At 49.4% G+C, this 18,428-nt stretch overlaps 6 protein-coding genes across 6 annotated transcripts; 4 read left to right on the top strand and 2 right to left on the bottom strand.

Moving 5' to 3' along the window:
• Nucleotides 1-594: 594 nt before the first annotated feature.
• Nucleotides 595-2,213, bottom strand: CTRU02_208612 (uncharacterized protein; the record flags this gene model as incomplete). Its single annotated transcript, XM_036733243.2, has 4 exons — nucleotides 595-1,080; nucleotides 1,138-1,587; nucleotides 1,648-1,937; nucleotides 2,000-2,213. 4 exons carry the CDS (start codon nucleotides 2,211-2,213, stop codon nucleotides 595-597), a joined length of 1,440 nt encoding a protein of 479 aa, XP_036575000.2.
• Nucleotides 2,214-3,869: 1,656 nt separating this feature from the next.
• Nucleotides 3,870-8,637, top strand: CTRU02_208613 (ABC multidrug transporter; the record flags this gene model as incomplete). The annotated part of the gene is made up of 6 exons (XM_036733244.1): nucleotides 3,870-4,916; nucleotides 5,036-6,577; nucleotides 6,628-7,578; nucleotides 7,646-7,879; nucleotides 7,937-8,166; nucleotides 8,223-8,637. The coding sequence occupies 6 exons, from the start codon at nucleotides 3,870-3,872 to the stop codon at nucleotides 8,635-8,637; spliced, it is 4,419 nt and encodes a 1,472-aa protein (XP_036575001.1).
• A 466-nt stretch (nucleotides 8,638-9,103) lies between these two features.
• On the top strand, nucleotides 9,104-10,392 carry CTRU02_208614 (mitochondrial dna replication protein; the record flags this gene model as incomplete). Its single annotated transcript, XM_036733245.2, has 6 exons — nucleotides 9,104-9,188; nucleotides 9,311-9,351; nucleotides 9,422-9,517; nucleotides 9,589-9,739; nucleotides 9,794-10,110; nucleotides 10,180-10,392. 6 exons carry the CDS (start codon nucleotides 9,104-9,106, stop codon nucleotides 10,390-10,392), a joined length of 903 nt encoding a protein of 300 aa, XP_036575002.2.
• A 247-nt stretch (nucleotides 10,393-10,639) lies between these two features.
• On the bottom strand, nucleotides 10,640-11,314 carry CTRU02_208615 (uncharacterized protein; the record flags this gene model as incomplete). Its single annotated transcript, XM_036733246.1, has 1 exon — nucleotides 10,640-11,314. The coding sequence occupies one exon, from the start codon at nucleotides 11,312-11,314 to the stop codon at nucleotides 10,640-10,642; it is 675 nt and encodes a 224-aa protein (XP_036575003.1).
• Nucleotides 11,315-12,526: 1,212 nt separating this feature from the next.
• Nucleotides 12,527-12,658, top strand: CTRU02_208616 (uncharacterized protein; the record flags this gene model as incomplete). The annotated part of the gene is made up of 1 exon (XM_036733247.1): nucleotides 12,527-12,658. The coding sequence occupies one exon, from the start codon at nucleotides 12,527-12,529 to the stop codon at nucleotides 12,656-12,658; it is 132 nt and encodes a 43-aa protein (XP_036575004.1).
• Nucleotides 12,659-16,866: 4,208 nt separating this feature from the next.
• Nucleotides 16,867-18,307, top strand: CTRU02_208617 (uncharacterized protein; the record flags this gene model as incomplete). Its single annotated transcript, XM_036733248.1, has 5 exons — nucleotides 16,867-17,160; nucleotides 17,230-17,596; nucleotides 17,660-17,804; nucleotides 17,861-17,931; nucleotides 17,988-18,307. 5 exons carry the CDS (start codon nucleotides 16,867-16,869, stop codon nucleotides 18,305-18,307), a joined length of 1,197 nt encoding a protein of 398 aa, XP_036575005.1.
• Nucleotides 18,308-18,428: the final 121 nt, after the last annotated feature.

Here is an 18,428-nt window from a genome sequence, read left to right on the forward strand (position 1 = left end):
AGAGTCTCGCGCTCCCACAGTTCCGCGAGTTCCGGAAGCAGGTCCGTATGAGCGAACAGGCAGAGCTCCTGAAGCGGAATCGGAGACGCGAATTAGAAGAAGACGAAGAAGCGTGGGCCAAGAGAGCCGCGCAGGAAGACGTCTGGGCGGTCGAAGACCACAAGAAGCGCGCTCCGAGTGCCACGGGAAGCTCGTGACTTGCTGTGGTACGCGAGTTGTACGTATAAAACGTCCTCTTAGCAGAAGGAGAGGAGACAGCGCAGTAGAAAGCCTACCAGCCGAGGGATGAGCGAAAGAAGAGCTCTGAACGCAGTGTAATCTAAATACGAGGGGGAGAGGGCGACTCGAGGGCAGGGAAGCCCCGATTCGGCGCTCCCCTGAGGGGGTGTGTCAGATTGAGCGCGCTACGCGAGGCTTCGGCAACGCTCGGCAGAACACTATTTCCGAGCGCCGAGCCCCGGGTCAGGGGGTGGCATACCCCCTTCCCTACGCGCCCCTGAAGGGCCCTTAGACAGTTACACACATAACGGAATATACATCGTTCTGAACCCTCAATTCGACAAATATAGTCCTATCGTCCTCACTCCGTCTATTCTACCATTGACAGAAACCGACAACCCTTTCCCTGACCTCAGCATTAATCTTTTTCATTGCACGTAGCAAGGGTGCAAAGTCATGCTCCTCTTGAACAGCAGTCTCCATGCTTTGAGCCACACGGTCTAGTAAGTCCAGGTCGGCGGCCATATCTCCCGGTGTTGATGAGTTAATTACATTGCTGGCCAGGTGAGCGTAGGCAATGTGGGCTCGATAAGCACCCAGTATGTAGGATATGGCCTCCGCAGCTGGGAAGCCCCAGACATGGAGCATAAGATACGTCAATTCCATAATCCGACGAGATGCTCTTGTTGCGAAATCTGTCTTTGGTATGTTCTCATCGGATGAGACGGGGTTGGGTGAGTTACTCTTGAGCAACGTTGCTTTGCGAAGCATGAAAATGATGCAGGTGTAACCGACAAGAACGACATCGGTGAGGACCCATTGTTGAATCATATCGTCAGCCGACCGCTGCAGCCAATCTTCCTGTGGAGCTATTAGCAATCCGGATCGGGGGGGGTGCCCGGTTATATGTTAACTGACAATTCTCCACTCTTCGAACAAAGCTTCAATCTCGTGGCACAAAGGCTCAATTGCCTCTACAGCTTCAGATTCATTTTCAAGCGTCTCCAGCGTTTGGAAGAAGTGAATGAGAACGAAAGTTACACGGCTGCGGAACAAAAAAGCAATCGTTGAAATTGGGATATCGTGATGTGGGGTCGAGTCCAGAGACAGCCACGGCAAGTTGACCTGCCAACTGTCAAGGTTAGGGAACAGTTTTGCTGGTTTGTTATAAATCAAGTGATAGAACAAGTCGGTCTGAATTAGTTCCCACATGCCCCTGCGATCTTCATCAGTCCTCGTCGAGCCTGTTACGGCGAAGTAGTCGTGACCGTCAAGGCTGTGCATGTGAAGTCCTTTGGCATAGTCGCATGCTAGCTGGTGCATCTCTAAGCTTAGCTCGAAGTCAAAACATTCCGTTGCAACGCCGGTCTGGAGATGAAGCAAGTAAGTCATAGGCTTCCAGTACCGAGATATCGGGGTGCAACATACCATAAAAATAGCGGCAATGAAGTCGGTAATAGACCCAGTCGCTTCTTGCTGCCAGCTCGGTATTGCGCGCAAACAACAAAGATACAATTGTCTAGCGTATTTTCGATCCGGGCTCTGATATGATCTTGAGTTGAGAAGATAGCACCCTCGCCAAAGAATGACATAATAAACGACCAGTATACATGGGTCAAGGGTGACATGCTTCATGTTCAACATGTCTGGCATCATTTCGATCATCTTTCTGTCAACGAGGCTAAGAAACGTCTCGGTAGGGTTGAGTGAGAAGTAGTCTGAGCTCCGTGTCAGTGATGAATGATGGCGGGGCGGCGGGGTGTACTCCTGTTCAACTCACTGTGAATCCATTTCCTTGCAAGGTCTGGGGGAATGTGGATGCCTTCCGTTGTGATAGCATGAAGCCCAACCGTCCTCTTTAGCCAAAGATTTCGCACTCGATCGAAGGTATCGCCAAGAATGGAGGCGACGTCCAGTGAAGAATGCTCTTGGGGAGTGCTATCAATATTTGGTCTTGTAGCCAAAAGGTTCATACCATTGTCAACAGAGAACATCGGCGATGGTCTATGAGAGGAAGAATGGCTCGAGTAAGGAGACTCGGAGACTTCATTTGCCGGTGTAAAATAAGCAGGGCTGGCGGGAGAACGAGGCCGCTGAGAGGCAGGGCCTGGAATGGGTGAAGAGCGTTTAGATGTGTATCTGGTCTCAATGCGTTGCAATCGATCAAGAATCAATGACAACGTTTCATTGTCAGTGCTTCGGCACCGATTGATATTGGTAAGCTTCATTCAGACCTCACCTATTTAGGAATCGGGTAGTTTACCTTTGAGAAAGTGGTACATCTTTTCGAATGCTTTTCCTTGTACGCCGTTGAGGATAGTGACATGGCAGGCCCTGGCTGTTGCAACGTTCGCAAGTAGGTGTGTCACGGCTGCATCTAACCTGGACAAGACATGAGTAAGGCAACATAATAACGGGGGTCACTAAAGGATAAGACGCACCTTTTTGCGACGGCAATGTGTACACTACGGTATGAACATAAATGAGATATCAGCACAATTCCAATAGCCAAGTGCTAATCAAGGCAATTCCGTTTTGAGCAACATGATAGAACAGGGGCATTGTGGAAGCACTGTATTGGGGGAAGCGAAATGGGAGCTTACGGAGAGGCCGTTCACCACCACAATACCTCGTTGATCCATCGCAACTCCAGCTGGCGGGGGGGCAAGATGAATACCTAGTGTCACATATGCGAGCCCTTCCGGCAGAAGAGCCAATGTGAGGGCTCAGAAAGAGGATACAAAGAACGATAACGCGGAGAAGTCCACTCGGAAGTGCGAAAAGGCGAGATAGTGATTGTAGAAATGGTGGAAAATGATATGGAGGCAACTAGTCGGTACACACCGATTGATCGTGTCGTCTGGAAAGTCCTCGCAGCCAAAAGGCGTGGCACTTGCCCACAATTAGATCGGGGCCAAGAGTCATACCTACCGCCTAGCAAATAAAAGGCTTCCTTCCCGCAGTAGAAGGTAGAAGCCCCGCTTTTCCAAGGCCCGCGATACGCAGGCTACCCTGTGCCATGAAGCTTAGCTCAGCTAACAGATCCCATCAGGAGCAACATCTGCAAGCGGCACATCTGGGCACGGGTAGAAATCCTAAATCTAACCGTACGAATGGCACGGCTGACCCACCTTTTCTGGGCGAGTCCCACTTTATTGCACTTAGGTTCCACTCCAGCCGGCACTTCGCACTTTCCGAAAGTGCGATTCTATCTTTCTGTCCTGCCCAGAGCCAACCCACCGGGGAGGCGAGCCAAGGGATTTCGCACTTTCCGTAAAAACTCCTTCTATGATGATAGTAAAATTTTCATGTAGAAGTCTTGATTAACAATGTCTTAAAACGTCGTCAATTCTATCAAAGTGGACGGGTGCTCGATATAAAGGCTGTGGCCCCGAAACCGAATACATTATTTCATCTGAAGCCAATTTCATCTACACTTTAAACTACTTTCCTTCCGACCGAATATCGAGCGAAAGAGCACTAGTTGGTTGTCTATATCCAAACCTTGAGCCGCAAAAAGCTTCTTTTGATGACGGTGGCGAGGCAAATTTAGCACAACAACCCCGGCTATCTATCCCCTTCCCGCTCTGACTCACCAGCGGCTATTGTGCGCCTGCCGGTTCTCACCAACAGAACTCGATTCGGCTACCATGCCAACAGGAGCGCTCTTTGATCATGAAGCCGCCAAAAATGAGGCTCTTCAACAATACAACCTCGATACCGACACAGCTCACGCCAGCCAATCTGATCCCGAAGCGTCTGTAAGCGGAGAGATTAACGAGCTAGCTAGACGCCTGACAAGTCTGTCTCAGCACAGGGCTCAGGGCCAATCCCTGTTCATTGACGCCTCTGACAAAACACTCAACCCCAACAGCACGGAATTCAATGCTCGAAAATGGGCCGCAGAGTTCTACAGGGTTCAGACGCAGGCCCTTCTAGGCAACGCTCCAAACACCGCTGGATTGGCCTTCAAGAACCTACATGTGTACGGGCTGGGAACAACAATGGACTATCAAAAGACTGTCGGCAATTTCTTCCTTGAAGCTACATCCCTGCTTTCGCCTTCAAAGAAGCAACAACGCATTGACATTCTTCATGGCTTAGAAGGGGTTGTTCAGAGTGGCGAGATGCTTGCAGTTCTTGGTCCTCCAGGGTCTGGTTGCACAACCTTGCTAAAGACGATTGCTGGAGACACGCATGGCTTTTACATCGCCGATGGAGCAACCCTAAACTACCAGGGCATCTCACCCAAGGATATGCAGACTACTTTCAAGGGAGAGGCAATCTATACGGCTGAGTTTGACCACCATTTCCCCTACCTCACAGTTGGTGAGACGCTATACTTCGCCGCGCGCGCACGATGCCCACAGAACATGGATCTCCCAGATGGCATCTCAAAGCATCAGTATGCAGAACATTTAAGAGACGTCGTCATGGCAATGCTTGGTATATCTCATACCAAAAACACACGGGTCGGAGACGACTTTGTCCGCGGTGTAAGTGGAGGAGAGCGAAAACGCGTCAGCATCGCCGAGGCGGTTCTAAGCTATGCACCTCTTCAATGCTGGGATAACAGCACAAGAGGCCTTGACTCTGCAAATGCAATCGAGTTTTGCCGGACCCTTCGCATGCAGGCAGACATTTTTCGTTGCACTTCTTGTGTTGCCATTTATCAGGCACCGCAGGAAGCGTACGAGGTAAGTTGTTCCCTACATAGTGCTCAAACATTCCTTCGCCAACTTACTTGGCCCTTTTTCATTGCTTCGACCCCAACTGATATCTATGAGCCTCCATATTTTGCTGACATTGAATCTAGCTGTTCGACAAAGTTGTTGTTCTCTACGAAGGGCGGCAAATCTACTTCGGAAAGGCGGCAAACGCCAAGGCATACTTTGAGGGATTGGGTTTTTGGTGCCCTGTGCAGAAGACTACGCCCGACTTCTTGACTTCCATGACGAGCCCCTCTGAGAGAGTGATCCAGCCAGGCTGGAACGGAAAGCCACCACCGCGTAGTCCCGACGAGTTTGCCCAAGCTTGGAAGGAGAGTCGAGATCACCAACTGCTTTTGAATGAGATTGACAGCTTCGAGTGCAAGTTTCCTCTAGGTGGAGATACTCACGCGCAGTTTCTTACAACTCGACGGGCCCAGCAATCCAAGCACACCCGTCCTTCTTCACCATTCACACTTTCATATCTTCAGCAGGTCAACCTCAATCTCTGGCGCAGCTTCAAGCTCCTGATCAGCGAGCCATGGATGACTATTACCATGTTGTCGACCAACTTTTTCGAGTCGCTCATCATCTCGAGCATTTTCTACAACATGCCTCCGACCTCATCCACCCTTTACAACAGAAACCTCCTCATCTTCTACACTATTCTTATCAACGCCATGGGCAGCATCTTGGAGATTCTCACACTCTACGGCAAACGAAAAATTATTGAGAAGCATGCGCGATATGCGCTTTACCACCCTAGCAGCGAAGCAGTGGCCGCTATGCTTGTTGATCTGCCGTACAAGTTCTTGAACGCTCTTTCTATCAATGTTCCGATTTACTTCATGACGAATCTTAGACGCGAAGATGCAGGGCCGTTTTTCTTCTTTTTGCTGTTTTCTCTCATGATTACAGTTTCCATGTCGATGATCTTCCGTTTCCTTGGGTCAGTCACCAAGACAGTGGCACAGGCATTGGCGCCCTCGTCAATTCTTCTTCTGGCGCTCATGCTTTTCAGTGGGTTCGCCGTCCCGCAAGCCTACCTTTACGACTGGATTGGCTGGCTGCGCTGGGTCAACCCTGTGTTTTACGCTCAAGAGAGCCTTGCACTCAATGAATTCGTTGGTCGCAACTTCAGCTGCGCTGAGTTTGTTCCAGCCGGCCCAAACTACATCCCTTCATTGTTACAGTCAAATGAGCGTATCTGTAACATTGGTGGCGCAGCACCGGGAGCCGATTTTGTCAGCGGGGAGGAACATCTGCGCGTGGTATACGACTTTTACAGCAGTCATCGTTGGCGCAACTTTGGCATCGTCATCGCGCTCACAATATTCTTTATGTTCCTTTACCTTGTGGCCGTCGAACTGGTATCATCAGAGCGATCGAAGGGTGAAGTCTTAGTATTTACTCGCAATGCCCTGAAAAGAGTCAAGAAAGGAACAAAAGATGTCGAGAACACCTCAGGCAACATTTCACAGCCGTCGAACCAGGATCAAAGCGATAGCGATAGTCCTGACCTGGCGAAGCAAACCTCTGTATTTCATTGGAAAGATGTCTGCTACGAAGTGAAAGTCAAGGGTGACACTCGTCGGATTCTCGATCACGTTGATGGATGGGTCAAACCAGGCACCTTGACTGCGTTGATGGTAAGCTCTCAGTGACTTGTTCTCTCCATAATCAGCTAATTAGTCGACAGGGTGTTTCGGGTGCTGGTAAGACCAGTCTCCTTGATGTCCTAGCCAGCCGCGTGACGATGGGGGTTGTGACTGGACAAATGCTTGTTGACGGCCATTTACGCGACTCCTCATTTCAGCGCAAGACAGGTTACGTGACCCAGCAAGACCTTCATTTGCATACTGCAACAGTGCGAGAGGCCTTGAGCTTCAGCGCTCTTCTACGCCAGCCCCAGCGATACAGCCGTGAAGAGAAGTTGGCCTATGTCGACACTGTCATTGACCTCCTTGGTATGCAAGAATACGCCGATGCTGTTATTGGCGACCTGGGCGAGGGGTTGAACGTCGAACAAAGAAAGCGTTTAACAATAGGTGTTGAGCTTGTAGCGCGGCCACAGCTTCTCCTCTTCCTCGATGAACCTACGTCAGGCCTAGACAGTCAAACGTCCTGGTCAATCTGCGATCTGATGGAGAAACTGACGAAAAACGGACAAGCTATCCTTTGCACTATTCACCAGCCTTCTGCGTCACTCTTTCAGAGATTCGATCGGTTGCTCTTATTGGCTGAAGGCGGTCGCACCGTTTACTTCGGTGATATCGGGAAGGATTCCCATGTCTTGATCGATTATTTCAACCGCTATGGTGCTCCCGCCTATAAGCCTGGGTCAAATCCTGCGGAGTACATGCTTGAAGTGATTGGCGCTACTCCAAAATCCCATACAGAAATCGACTGGCCAACAATATGGCGTGAAAGTCAGGAGTACCAGGAGGTTCAAGGCGAACTTGCAAGACTCTCTGGGGTCCGCAACGAGAAAAGCATGGAAACAAGCTCTGATGTTCATGATACCTCTGCATACGCAGAGTTCGCTGCAGACTTCCGAACGCAAGTCCAGCAAGTGACGACAAGGGTTTTCCAGCAGTATTGGCGTAGCCCCTCTTACATCTTCTCGAAGTCAGTTGTGACTTTTGGCTCAGTATGTTCCTTCAAACTTATCGTTTTCTTGTCCCAGCACACTACTGACGCTTTCTATTCTTAAACAGGCACTTTTCATTGGTTTAACGCTCGTTGGTAGCGAGAACTCTCAGCGCGGACTCCAGAATAAATTGTTCGGCGTGTACGTCTTCCTTTTCATTTTCACGCAAATGGTCCAACAAATCATGCCTGTGTTTGTATCTCAACGTATCATGTATGAGGCTCGCGAGCGACCTGCGAAAGCTTATTCATGGAAAGCCTTCATGGCCGCTAACATCATCGTTGAGATGGTGTGGAACTCGGTAAGAGATATAACTCCAAAAATATTTGCGCATTTCTGTGCTAATGCTGCTGTCCAGCTCATGTCCGTGTTCTCCTTCTTGTTTTGGTACTTCCCAATGAGGCTTGACCGCAACGCTGAATGGACCAATTCGGTGCACTCGCGTGGAATTACATTATTCCTGATTTGCTGGGCCTTTTTCTTGCATACCAGTACCTTTGCTCACCTCCTTATTGCTGGTTTGAGCAGTGCAGAAGTGGCAGGCGGCATTCTCAACTTACTGTTCATCTTGATGTTTGCTTTCTGCGGGTGAGTAACTATTCGCATTGGCATGGTAATGTATGCTAACCGATCATGTTAAATAGTGTCTTGGCCGGACCAACTGACTTACCTGGTTTCTGGATCTTCATGTACAGGGTCAACCCTCTGACATACATCGTTGAGGGGTTCCTTAGCGTGAGCCTGGCGGACGCTCCAGTCACTTGTAGCTCTAATGAGCTCCTAGATTTCGATGCTCCAAGCGGCAGCACATGCGGCGAGTTCCTCGCTCCTTATATCGAGAGCAACGGCGGCTATTTGATTGATGCCAACTCTACTTCTTGCCAGTACTGCAGCATGGAGGATACAAATGCTTTCTTATCGAGCATGAACATGAGTTTCGCCAACCGGTGGCGTGACTTTGGATTTATTTGGGCATACTGCATCTTCAACGTTGTTGCTGCGGCGGCGTTGTATTGGATTATGCGGGTGCCCAAGAATGATTTCAAGAAGAGAAAATAGATCTTTGGGCCGTTAGAGGTGACGTCGAAGCATATACAGATGAAACATGGGTGAAAATAGATCACATAGATTAAGACACTAGAGGTCGAGCAGGGTGGGCGCTTAGAGGCGGATTTTACAGAATAGACCGGGAGAGGTGTAATTGAAACAGATCTACTCGCAGTTGAGACAATGAGAACCGGTTCGATTAAGTCCTCGGTGATTTACATGGGGGGTTTAATGGCGCCTCCAACGAATCCAGGTGCCCTAACGGCGTCCGGATAGGTCCGACGCTCGAGCAAACATAGTTGATCGGGGCGATCCGACGGTCTACCACAACCCCATGTTCCCTAGTAACGACAATATACTTGCACCAATCACTTCTTTGACATATCATACGGGCTACCTGCCCATCACAGCGAGTCATAGTTTGATCCATCTATCTGACTTTACCTGAACTTCAAGTGTTGTACAGCGCAGCATTACAATGGCGGTAGCAGTAGTGCACTCCCCAGCAGTAACAACGCTCGATAAGCGCCAGACGCCATGGAGAAACCTCCTCGTAGGAGCTTGTATGAATATCATTTAAGGTACGAGTTTCCCTGGTCGAGTACCAGCCCCCGTGGATCCCCCATCCGCATGCTCTATATCCAATGGGAGACGTGGAGGTGAGCTGACCGGTAACTAACTGCAGTTACTACTTTGGGTCAGCCAATGGAAGTCATAAAGACCCACGTAAAGTCGACGCAAGCAACGTGAAACTTCGGACCAGGCTTCACTGACATAAAGTAATGTTTCGTTATAGGCTAGTGCGAATAGAACAGATACCCTGGGTGACGCCGTCAGGAAAACCTGGGCACGGGCTGGGCTGCGCGGTTTCTACCAGGGGCTCATACCATGGGTAGGTTCTCATATGGTAAAAAAAAAAAAAAACATCACGTATAACCCCCCCTTTAACCTCATTCCTGATAGGCATGGATTGAAGCGTCGACCAAGGGCGCTATATTGGTCCTGACCTCGACAGAGGTCGAACACCACGCGAAACGATCCGGCCTGGGGACCGAAGTCGCAGGTGTCCTCGGAGGAATCGTCGGCGGCGCGTCCCAGGCATACCTCACCATGGGTTAGACACATTTACCGGTAACCGTGCAGAACTTCAAAGCTGACCTTGCACCAGGCGTCACAACATGCATGAAGACCGTGGAGGTCACCAGGCAAAAGGCCCCTAGGACCGCCGGCGGGGCGCCGGGGACTATGGAGGTGTTTCTGCAGATCCTGCGGACAAAGGGGATCCGCGGCGTCAACCGCGGCGTGAACGCGGTGGCCCTCCGCCAGATTACGGGGTGGTCGTCGAGGATCGGCATTTCGAGAGTCGCGGAAGGCCAAATCAGGTCTTTGAGGGGCAAGTCGCCCGAGGAGAAACTGGCGCCGCAGGAGAAGATTGTGGCTTCCGTCATTGGTGGTGCTTTGAGCTGTTGGAACCAGCCGTTTGAGGTATTAAAAGTGGCTACGCTTTACTATGTGCTTTGATATGATTAGACTAGTACTTACTACCGATCCCAGGTCGTGAGAGTCGAAATGCAGTCGTTGAAGGCTGATCCAAGTCGCCCGCAGCAACTGACGATGGCTTCCACTGCCAAGCACATTTGGGCGACGAATGGATTCAGCGGATTCTTCCGCGGTGTTGTTCCGCGCATCGGCGTCGCGGCGTGGGCGACGGTGTGCATGGTCGGATTCGGCGACATGGTGAAGGAGGCGGTGGGTTCGAAAGCTTAGATCGCATTTGCGCGAACATTCTGAAAGACGACGTCAATAAAGCCATTCCAAGTACCTTGGTTGGGAACGGGAAATGGGTAATTGAACATGCAAAAAAATCTTAATTCATGCGCAGGCCGTGGTACATTACATACATTTGCAAACTCGTCATAAAACAAAAAAGAGAAACACCACAATGTGACGCCGTACAAGGTAGAATAATACAACCGCCCCCGCCCCCATATTCATCAATGTATCCCCAAGGCATCTAATCCTGCCATCCAGCCATGGAGCTCGTCATTTCCCAATCGCCGCTGGCACACTGTCTCCAGCTCGTGGACACAGTCGCCTCCTCCGTCTCGAGGGTGCCGTCGTCGGCCTGGCTGAACAGCGTGATGTCGTAGCAGATGGCCATGGACATGAGTCCAATCTCAACAACATGCGGCCTGTGCATCTTGAAGCTGAGGAACCGGTCGCATTCCTTGAGCACTTCTTTCAAGGTCGGCTCCGACCTCTCCGAGTAGACATCCGCGTCCCCGAAGAGCAGGGGGTTGCACATGATGGCGCCCTTGCCGACGTACTTGAGCGCGCTCTTGGGCTTGTGGCAGAGGGCACCCCAGAGGAGCGTCTCCATCTCGATGGCCTTGGCGTGGTTGCGCTTCTTGATGGTGTTGAGGGGACCCTCCTCCTCGGACTCCTCGTCGTCGTCGTCGTAACGGCGGGGCTTGGGCTTCTCCTTCTTTTCCTTCTTCTCCTTCTTCTTCTTCTTCTTCTCTTCGCCGGGAGGAGACTGAGATGCCGAGTCTTTGCGCTCGCGGCGAGCTAGTTGCTTGCCGTCGGTATCCTGGCCGCCCTGCAACTGGGGCTTCTTCTTCTTCTGGCGCTCCTCGGCGCCGGGGCCGTGCGGAGAGGGATCGGTAGTGAGGCCGAGTACGGAAGGCATTATTGGTAGGTTTTTTTTTTCTCTTTTTGAGACTGGTTCTAGGCTTTTTGTTCTAAATCCCTAATGGTTATAGGGGTTTTGATTTACTATATTGCTTGTTCTTCTTTTCGTCGGCGGTGTTTGCTGTGGTGTTTGTGGATGGGATGGGACTGAAGGGTATCAAAATCGCAATTCCGAGTGTAACGGAGGAGGAGGGGGCCCAGCACTTGAAATGGGGGCAGCAAGAAAAAGCTAGAAGTATGTGGTATGATGTCTCCAGTCACGCGGTCCCAGCGCCCGTTGACGTCCTATGTGCTCTACCATCTCGCCGGCCGAATCTTGAAATATTTCTTGCTTTTCTCGACCGAGGTGACGTCAGGTGTCGCGGCCGAAGACAGCGCTCAACAGGGTTTCGCGGGGGAGCTTTTCGATTGGCGCCCCGCACCTGCGAGAAGGATGACATCAGTTCCACTGACGGGATGTCACTGTGCGGCGGCCAGCTCAGAGGTCCAGAACGCTGAGTCAGCCGGAAGTAGCAGGGATGTATCCTTGTTTCTGACGGCCAGCATTGACAGAAAAACATGCTGGCCGGATACTCGCTATACTCTATATGTAAAGCAGAACTGAGAAGTTGGAGGGGTTATACAGTAGATCTTTGTAGTTTTTTTCAAAGATTTCTGAATGGCATTAAAACTTAAGCCATTAGTAGTTAGACCATAACTAGGAATGGGAGCCGTTATCTCGCCCTGAGCCTCACTAGTCTGTTCCCGTAGCTACTTAGGTAGGCAGAGCTGTCATTGAGGTGATGGCACCGCTCGATCCATGAGACAAATGAAGAGGGCTTCCCCGCATCGGTGGCCGAAAGCTGCACGTGTCACAGCGCCCGTTGGCAAGTTCTAGGAACTTCCGCGTCCATACTTAGCTTTCCTGCATCCCCCATGAGCCTAAACCTTCAAGTTCTATGCCGGTCACTGACGGCCTGTGCCGATCTTACCGAGCCAGTCGTAGCCCCCGGACGAACTAGATCATATATGGATGGCTATCGTATTTTTTGTCTGTTCACGTCATGGTTTAATTAGTTCCTTGCATTGTGCCTGCCTTTCCACGCCGTACTCAAGCTTCCAGCCTTCCATCATGTCAGTATCTTGAAATGCTCAGGAGGCTCATTCACACATTGGTAGAATTTACTTAACGCTAACAACTTGCCGGAGTAAAAAGAACCTCGATAAATTGATGAGATTTTTAATGAACATCTGCATGTTATGCCCTGATGGCTTTTGGCACCGGAACATTTTGGTGAGCCCGTTTCCACTTTTATCGGTCGAGATGGATAAGAACCCAGGTAAAATACAATTTTTCGGTTGACAATCAGAGACATTTCGTACCTACCTTACTGTCAAGTAGAGCTGATGTTTCAGCAAGCGAAACCAGCGAGAAACGCCAAGAATGAGTTCTTTTTATCAAAGCCGACCGGCGATGCTTGAACGGCGTTTCGCACGGTATTTGGAGCCGGTAGCCAGGAATTCCCGAATGGCTAGTTTATCAATGTGTTTATCATCGTTACTTCTTTTCCCTTACATGGCAAAATGCGACCATGATTCACTCTCATCTAAGAAAGAATCAATCTTGCAGTACGCTTTATTCCATAATCTCCTTTCTAACAGTTTGTACAGAGCTAAACATAACCGAAACAAGAGACATTGAAGTTCTATCCCAGCGACTGCCACAAGACAACACCATTTTGAAGTCCATGTTTATGCAAATGCTAACCAGATAATGCTCGCCATTCGACCAAAATCGCACTATCAGAGTATCATTGGCTAGTACCCCACATGTAACGTACCCGTTACCTAATGGCAGTCGATGGAATAGCATCTGCCTGCCACATCGTCGCGTGAAAGCCGACTGCACGATCCACCAACCATGTTCTTGTAAGGAATTTCAATGTTGATCAAGGTATGTGGGTGAGCAGAGAGACAATTGGACCTGACCATGAGATGGAAGATAAACAATTCATTCCGACTCTACAAATGTTTCAAAACTTCACCTGCGGGAGGGCTTCTATTGAAGCTTCAATAGACTCAAGCACCTGATCAAATCGTATTCATGTATGACTTGTCATTTTTACAAAAGTCGTGTCAGCTCAGTTCAGTTCGGTTCCATCCTCTATCAGACCACCCGCTTCGGCAAATACTCTGGCCCGACTCCGAGAACCAGTTGCTGGAACCGGGCACGTTAGGATAGCGGTATATCTGCTTATTCCGTTTCGGCTCTTTCTTTCTGATCATTGGGAGGGGATGATGTTAGAAGAACTTAGGAAAAGCCTCAAAAGGAAGAAAGAAAAAAACAGGGAGCCTCCGTAGGCCTAATCAGGGAGACCTATATCGGCAGACACGCACAGACAACACATAATTCAAAAGGAGTTATCACATAGTTAAAAAAGACACTCGCTCTTGTTAGGGTAGGTGATTTTTGTAAGTCTCCCGAAGAGGTCGCTTTACCACTAAGCAAACAAGGCATACCATACTCAGTTCAAAACGTATAAGTGACGATACGGAATTCTCTATTCCAAATCCATCAAGGCGTTCAGAGGTTGGTTGTAGGTAGTAGTTACTCCCTCGGGCACGTGATGGGGAGAGCACGAGACGGCCAGCAGTTTTTGTGTGGTGTTGTGTGGTATCCACGCATGTCCTAAGAACTGTTCGCCCACCTCGTTCCAGTGTCTACCTGTCATACCCAGCAGCTTCTGGCATTTCTTTTAACCTCATCGAGTGGCCTGATGCCATCGGCTATAACTCAGCCTCAGGAAACTTTGAACTAACCATTAGCCGGCTGCTCCGCCATTTCAGCCTATCAATGTATCCAAAGAAATAGGTCTCTGAAACGAAGTATTTCGGCTCGCCGACGCTTCCTAATGCCGGAAATTGTATTCTACAATCACAGTTTCCCATTCACAGACCTTGTAATTATCAAGCGTCAAGACGTGGCCCCTGGTCCATGTTGACTTGATATAAGGAACCTGTATTTTATGCTTATCTAGAAGCACCACTGTATTCTCCAATGACAGAAGAAAGAAACGCCAAAGTAACAATATCTGCTAATTATCTCCACATTTCTGGATAAAAGAAGCTGGATGCAACCGGTTCATTTGCCAGCTTGATTTGATAAGTAGCCCCCAACTCAATATTCAGCAGATTTATGCCCGTTTCAATTGCTGTTTCTCAGATTTTGCAATGGATGTAAGTCAAAAATTGCCAATCCTACCATATGGTGCATGGTATTGCCAATTTAAAGTTCAAAACCCTTGGCGCGTAGCTCATATCCCGATGTTCACGACTACATGTCAGGTAACAACCCTTGCCCCAGCGCATGTTCAGGATGCCCTAAATTAAAGTCGTGTTTGATTTACGTGATCAGCGGCACGTCACCTGCAAGGCTACACCCGCGTCAAAGATAATTATGCTTATCCAATGAACATAGACATGATATGTTTGAAGATGCACCTTAAAATAAACGTGGTGGCGGGAACCATGCACATCGCGTTAGCAGTGCTGCTCTTGCAGAGCTATTAATGGGACCTGGTGAAAGACTGTCACCTTGGGAACGACGCTAATTCTGCAAGATGCAAGTCAAAGTGGTGCGTATGCGCCGCGGACCTCTTGCATGCAGCTACAGATTAGTACATTGAAATCAGTGACAACTACTTGATCAGATGCAACATTGAGGTGCATAACCAAATACTTAGGACGCCGAAAAATGCCTTGCAGCTGCAGGTTGGAACAAGACGCAAATTGTAATCGCTCTATTCATGTAAGGCGATGCAGATTCTTCGCCAACGTCTTCTTCTCGCCGGTAGCTCTTGTTCTTTCAAAACTCTCTGGCGTTTCGACCTAAACCCCGCTGCGAAATGCAGATTTCCTGACAGCGAATCAGCTTATATGAGAGCAGAGAGAGGCCTCGATGGGTTGACTATCGACGAAGCATGCGGAGAGGTCTTTTCTTCGGACGATCCTATCACCGGCACAACACTTCCCGATTTGTCGCAGGTAGAGGGGGCTCGGCCGATTCTACAGGAGGAGTCGGTAATAGACGGGACCCGTAGAGTTTCACACTGGAGTGTCGCTTACGTGCTTTGTTGAATTCATCCCAAAAGAGAACTTGAACGGTAACTCTTTCCATCATCAAGTTCTCTTTCCATCACGGTATTGCGCTTATGACTTGGGACAGTAGTGTCAAGGATTAGGTGGAGAAGGATACGCCGTATCGCCAAATCGTATCGCACTCGCTCTTGTCAGTCGTATCAAAGTAATTTCATACGAAAGCAATCCCACATTAGCCACCGTTTTAATGAATTTTCCAACAAGATCAACCTGTGGCATCTATATGTTCTGTTGCGGAGTGATTTCGATTGGACTTTGTATGGCTTAATCTAGAACCTATCTTTGGGAAAACAGATGTTTGCCGCGCTTTGGAACAAAGGTCAAGCCTGAAGCACGGCCTTGGCCCGCCGTTGTTTATTTTGATGCTTGATAGCTATCACTCTAGTGCCATTCCTTCACAACCTCACCATTGCCGCGAGTTGAACAAGTCGTTGGCTATAAAGATGGGAGAAAATCTTGCAGCAGATGTGCAGCGGAAGTGTTGTCTCCCGAATAAGGATAAGAGATGATCCAGGACTTGTCACACTAGTCAACGAGCTAGGGAGAAGAAGCATGCTTTGGGAACGGAGACGTTGACGCAGGTATGGGGATGCCCAGGCCAGCATGTGCCACGCATCTGATGAAAGCAGTAGACTTTTCGAAAGATAAGACCTCGGTGGCCCATCAACAGGCCGTGCACTCCAGGGTCAGCCTCCAGTCGCGACACGTCTGTGACAGTGGTGATAACTCAAATAAGGCATCCATAGGTTCACAGTTCAGCCGGACGGGGGTAGTGCGGAACGGGCAGAGATGGTAAACAAAGTCCCCACAACTCCATACCTGAGGGAGTCGGCAAACCAGGATGAAGGAGACCAATTACTAGGCATTTATCTTGGCAGTCATGACTTTGGGTTTGCGAGACAGGGTCCCCATCTCCTTGAAAAGAAACCTATGGGATTCTTTGTCCAGGCATCCGTTCTGGCGGTGCACGGAACCACAGGATTCCAAAAAGCCGCAAACACTAGTCCGTGCTCTGCCGTTTGCCTTGCAAACTAACTGCCTGCCGACTGACTGGTGTTGGCTTGGCCTGTGCTTGTTCGGACGCGGCCTTGTCCGCTCAGTGCGGTGATGCGAAAGTCCTTGGGGACAAGAACCTGTTTAGCCATGATAATCCTGGCAGCAACTTGTCAGTTCTTCGGGCCCCGATCGATCTCCACGTGGTCTTCATGAAACGGCGCTGTTCACTAGTCCGTTAGGGAGGGGCAGGCAGGAGTTGCATCGGCCTGCCAATGATAGACGCCACTACTTTCGTGGTCAATTAAACTCCTACATAAAAGTGTGCGCTCCACCTTCTTGCCACTTCATGTGTTGGTTGTCTGTGTTCGAAGGTCTTGCTGTCACCTGAGCATTCGATATCCGATTCGGAAACCGAACATGGCAGTGGTGCCCCCTCGAGGATGTGAGCATTGTGCAGGAAGCCGGGCAAAGGTGTTGGACACCTTGGCACTGTCTATGAACGTAACGAGCTTGACGAAGGCTGAATTGGATACGGCAACGCTATCACTCAACATCCGAGCCGACGACGACTCTACCGCCGAGTCCATCCAGACCGTTTTATGGATCTTAGTTGTGCTCTCAGCAGTCTTCTTGGCTTTGAGATTATACTGCAAGATATCATATTCCTACACCAAATTCCGTTTTGAAGATGCGCTACTGGTAGCTTCTTGGGTGAGTGTTGTCAGCTGCGCCGCAGGCATAGTGATATCTTTCAGACATTAACACCAAGTCTGTATTCAGGTCGTTCTTGCCACAGATGCTTCTCTGAATGAGTTTATTATCAAGTCACGGTTTGGACGGGCTGGATTTCCTCTGACCATCGAGAATATATCGACGTTAGCAGTCGTCGGTCTGTCTTCCATCACATGCTCATTTGTTGGACAAGTCTGGAGCAAAACAGCATTTGCTATATCGCTTCTGCGGATGTGCGATGGTTGGAAGAAGGCCTTTGTTTGGTTCTCCATAATATCGATGAACTTGCTCTTCGCCTTTGCGTCACTCTCTTTTTGGATTGGTTGTGTGCCTCTGGAAAAGAGATGGCAACCATTCGGCCCCGGAACGTGTTACGACTTGAAATGGGTGGTATCTTTTGGAATATTTGTCAGCAGTAAGTCTCTCTCATTCGTTCTCTTCAATGCTACCAAGCAGGCCAACTGATTATATCTTCCAGTTTATTCTGGTCTCCTGGATCTAGCCCTCGCTGCCATTCCTTGGTTGATTCTAATGCGCCCAACGCCGGCGGAAGAGTCATCTGGAATCACCTTGAGCAAGAAAGAAAAGATTGGTGTGTCAGTGGCTCTTAGCATGGGTGTGCTGTAAGTGATTTCTGTCTTCATCCAATGTTGTCGAAGATCTTTCTAATTTGATACAGGGCTGGCGTTGCGGCGTTTGTGAAAGCATCTTTCATGCAATCTGTGACTGATACGACGGGAGATTTTTCTCGTGAGTTTTACTGGGAACCATATATACTGCTTTGCTTAGCTAACTCGGTATTTCAGACGGCGGAGCTCAGTTGGCTGTGTGGGCTGCGGCTGAGACAGCAATAACAATTATGGTGGCTACTCTCCCGGTACTGCGAGTTCTTCTCCGTGATACGGCGGTAAGAACTCGGTACCTACCAGACGCAATCAAAATGAGAGTCAGGAAATCTACAAGACGTTCAGAACGAGTTTCAGCAAGATCCGCAGAGATACCTGAGGATAAACTGCGTCTTGCATCATCGGGGGCCTCAATGTCGACTGCAGGAGCATCTTCATCATCCTCCGGATCTTCATCTGCAGATTCGCAGAGAACTCTGGTTTCAAAGGGCGCAAAATAGCACTGTTTATGATAATTTATTTACGGCTTAGATCCTTGGCTTGATGCTGAGATCACGACTTAATGGCACAAAACCTACACACAAATGAAAGCACCAAATGTAGCGATGATGATAATGGTTA

Source organism: Colletotrichum truncatum, assembly GCF_014235925.2.
Source record: "Colletotrichum truncatum strain CMES1059 chromosome Unknown Contig_0005, whole genome shotgun sequence".
Classification (NCBI taxonomy): domain Eukaryota; kingdom Fungi; phylum Ascomycota; class Sordariomycetes; order Glomerellales; family Glomerellaceae; genus Colletotrichum; species Colletotrichum truncatum.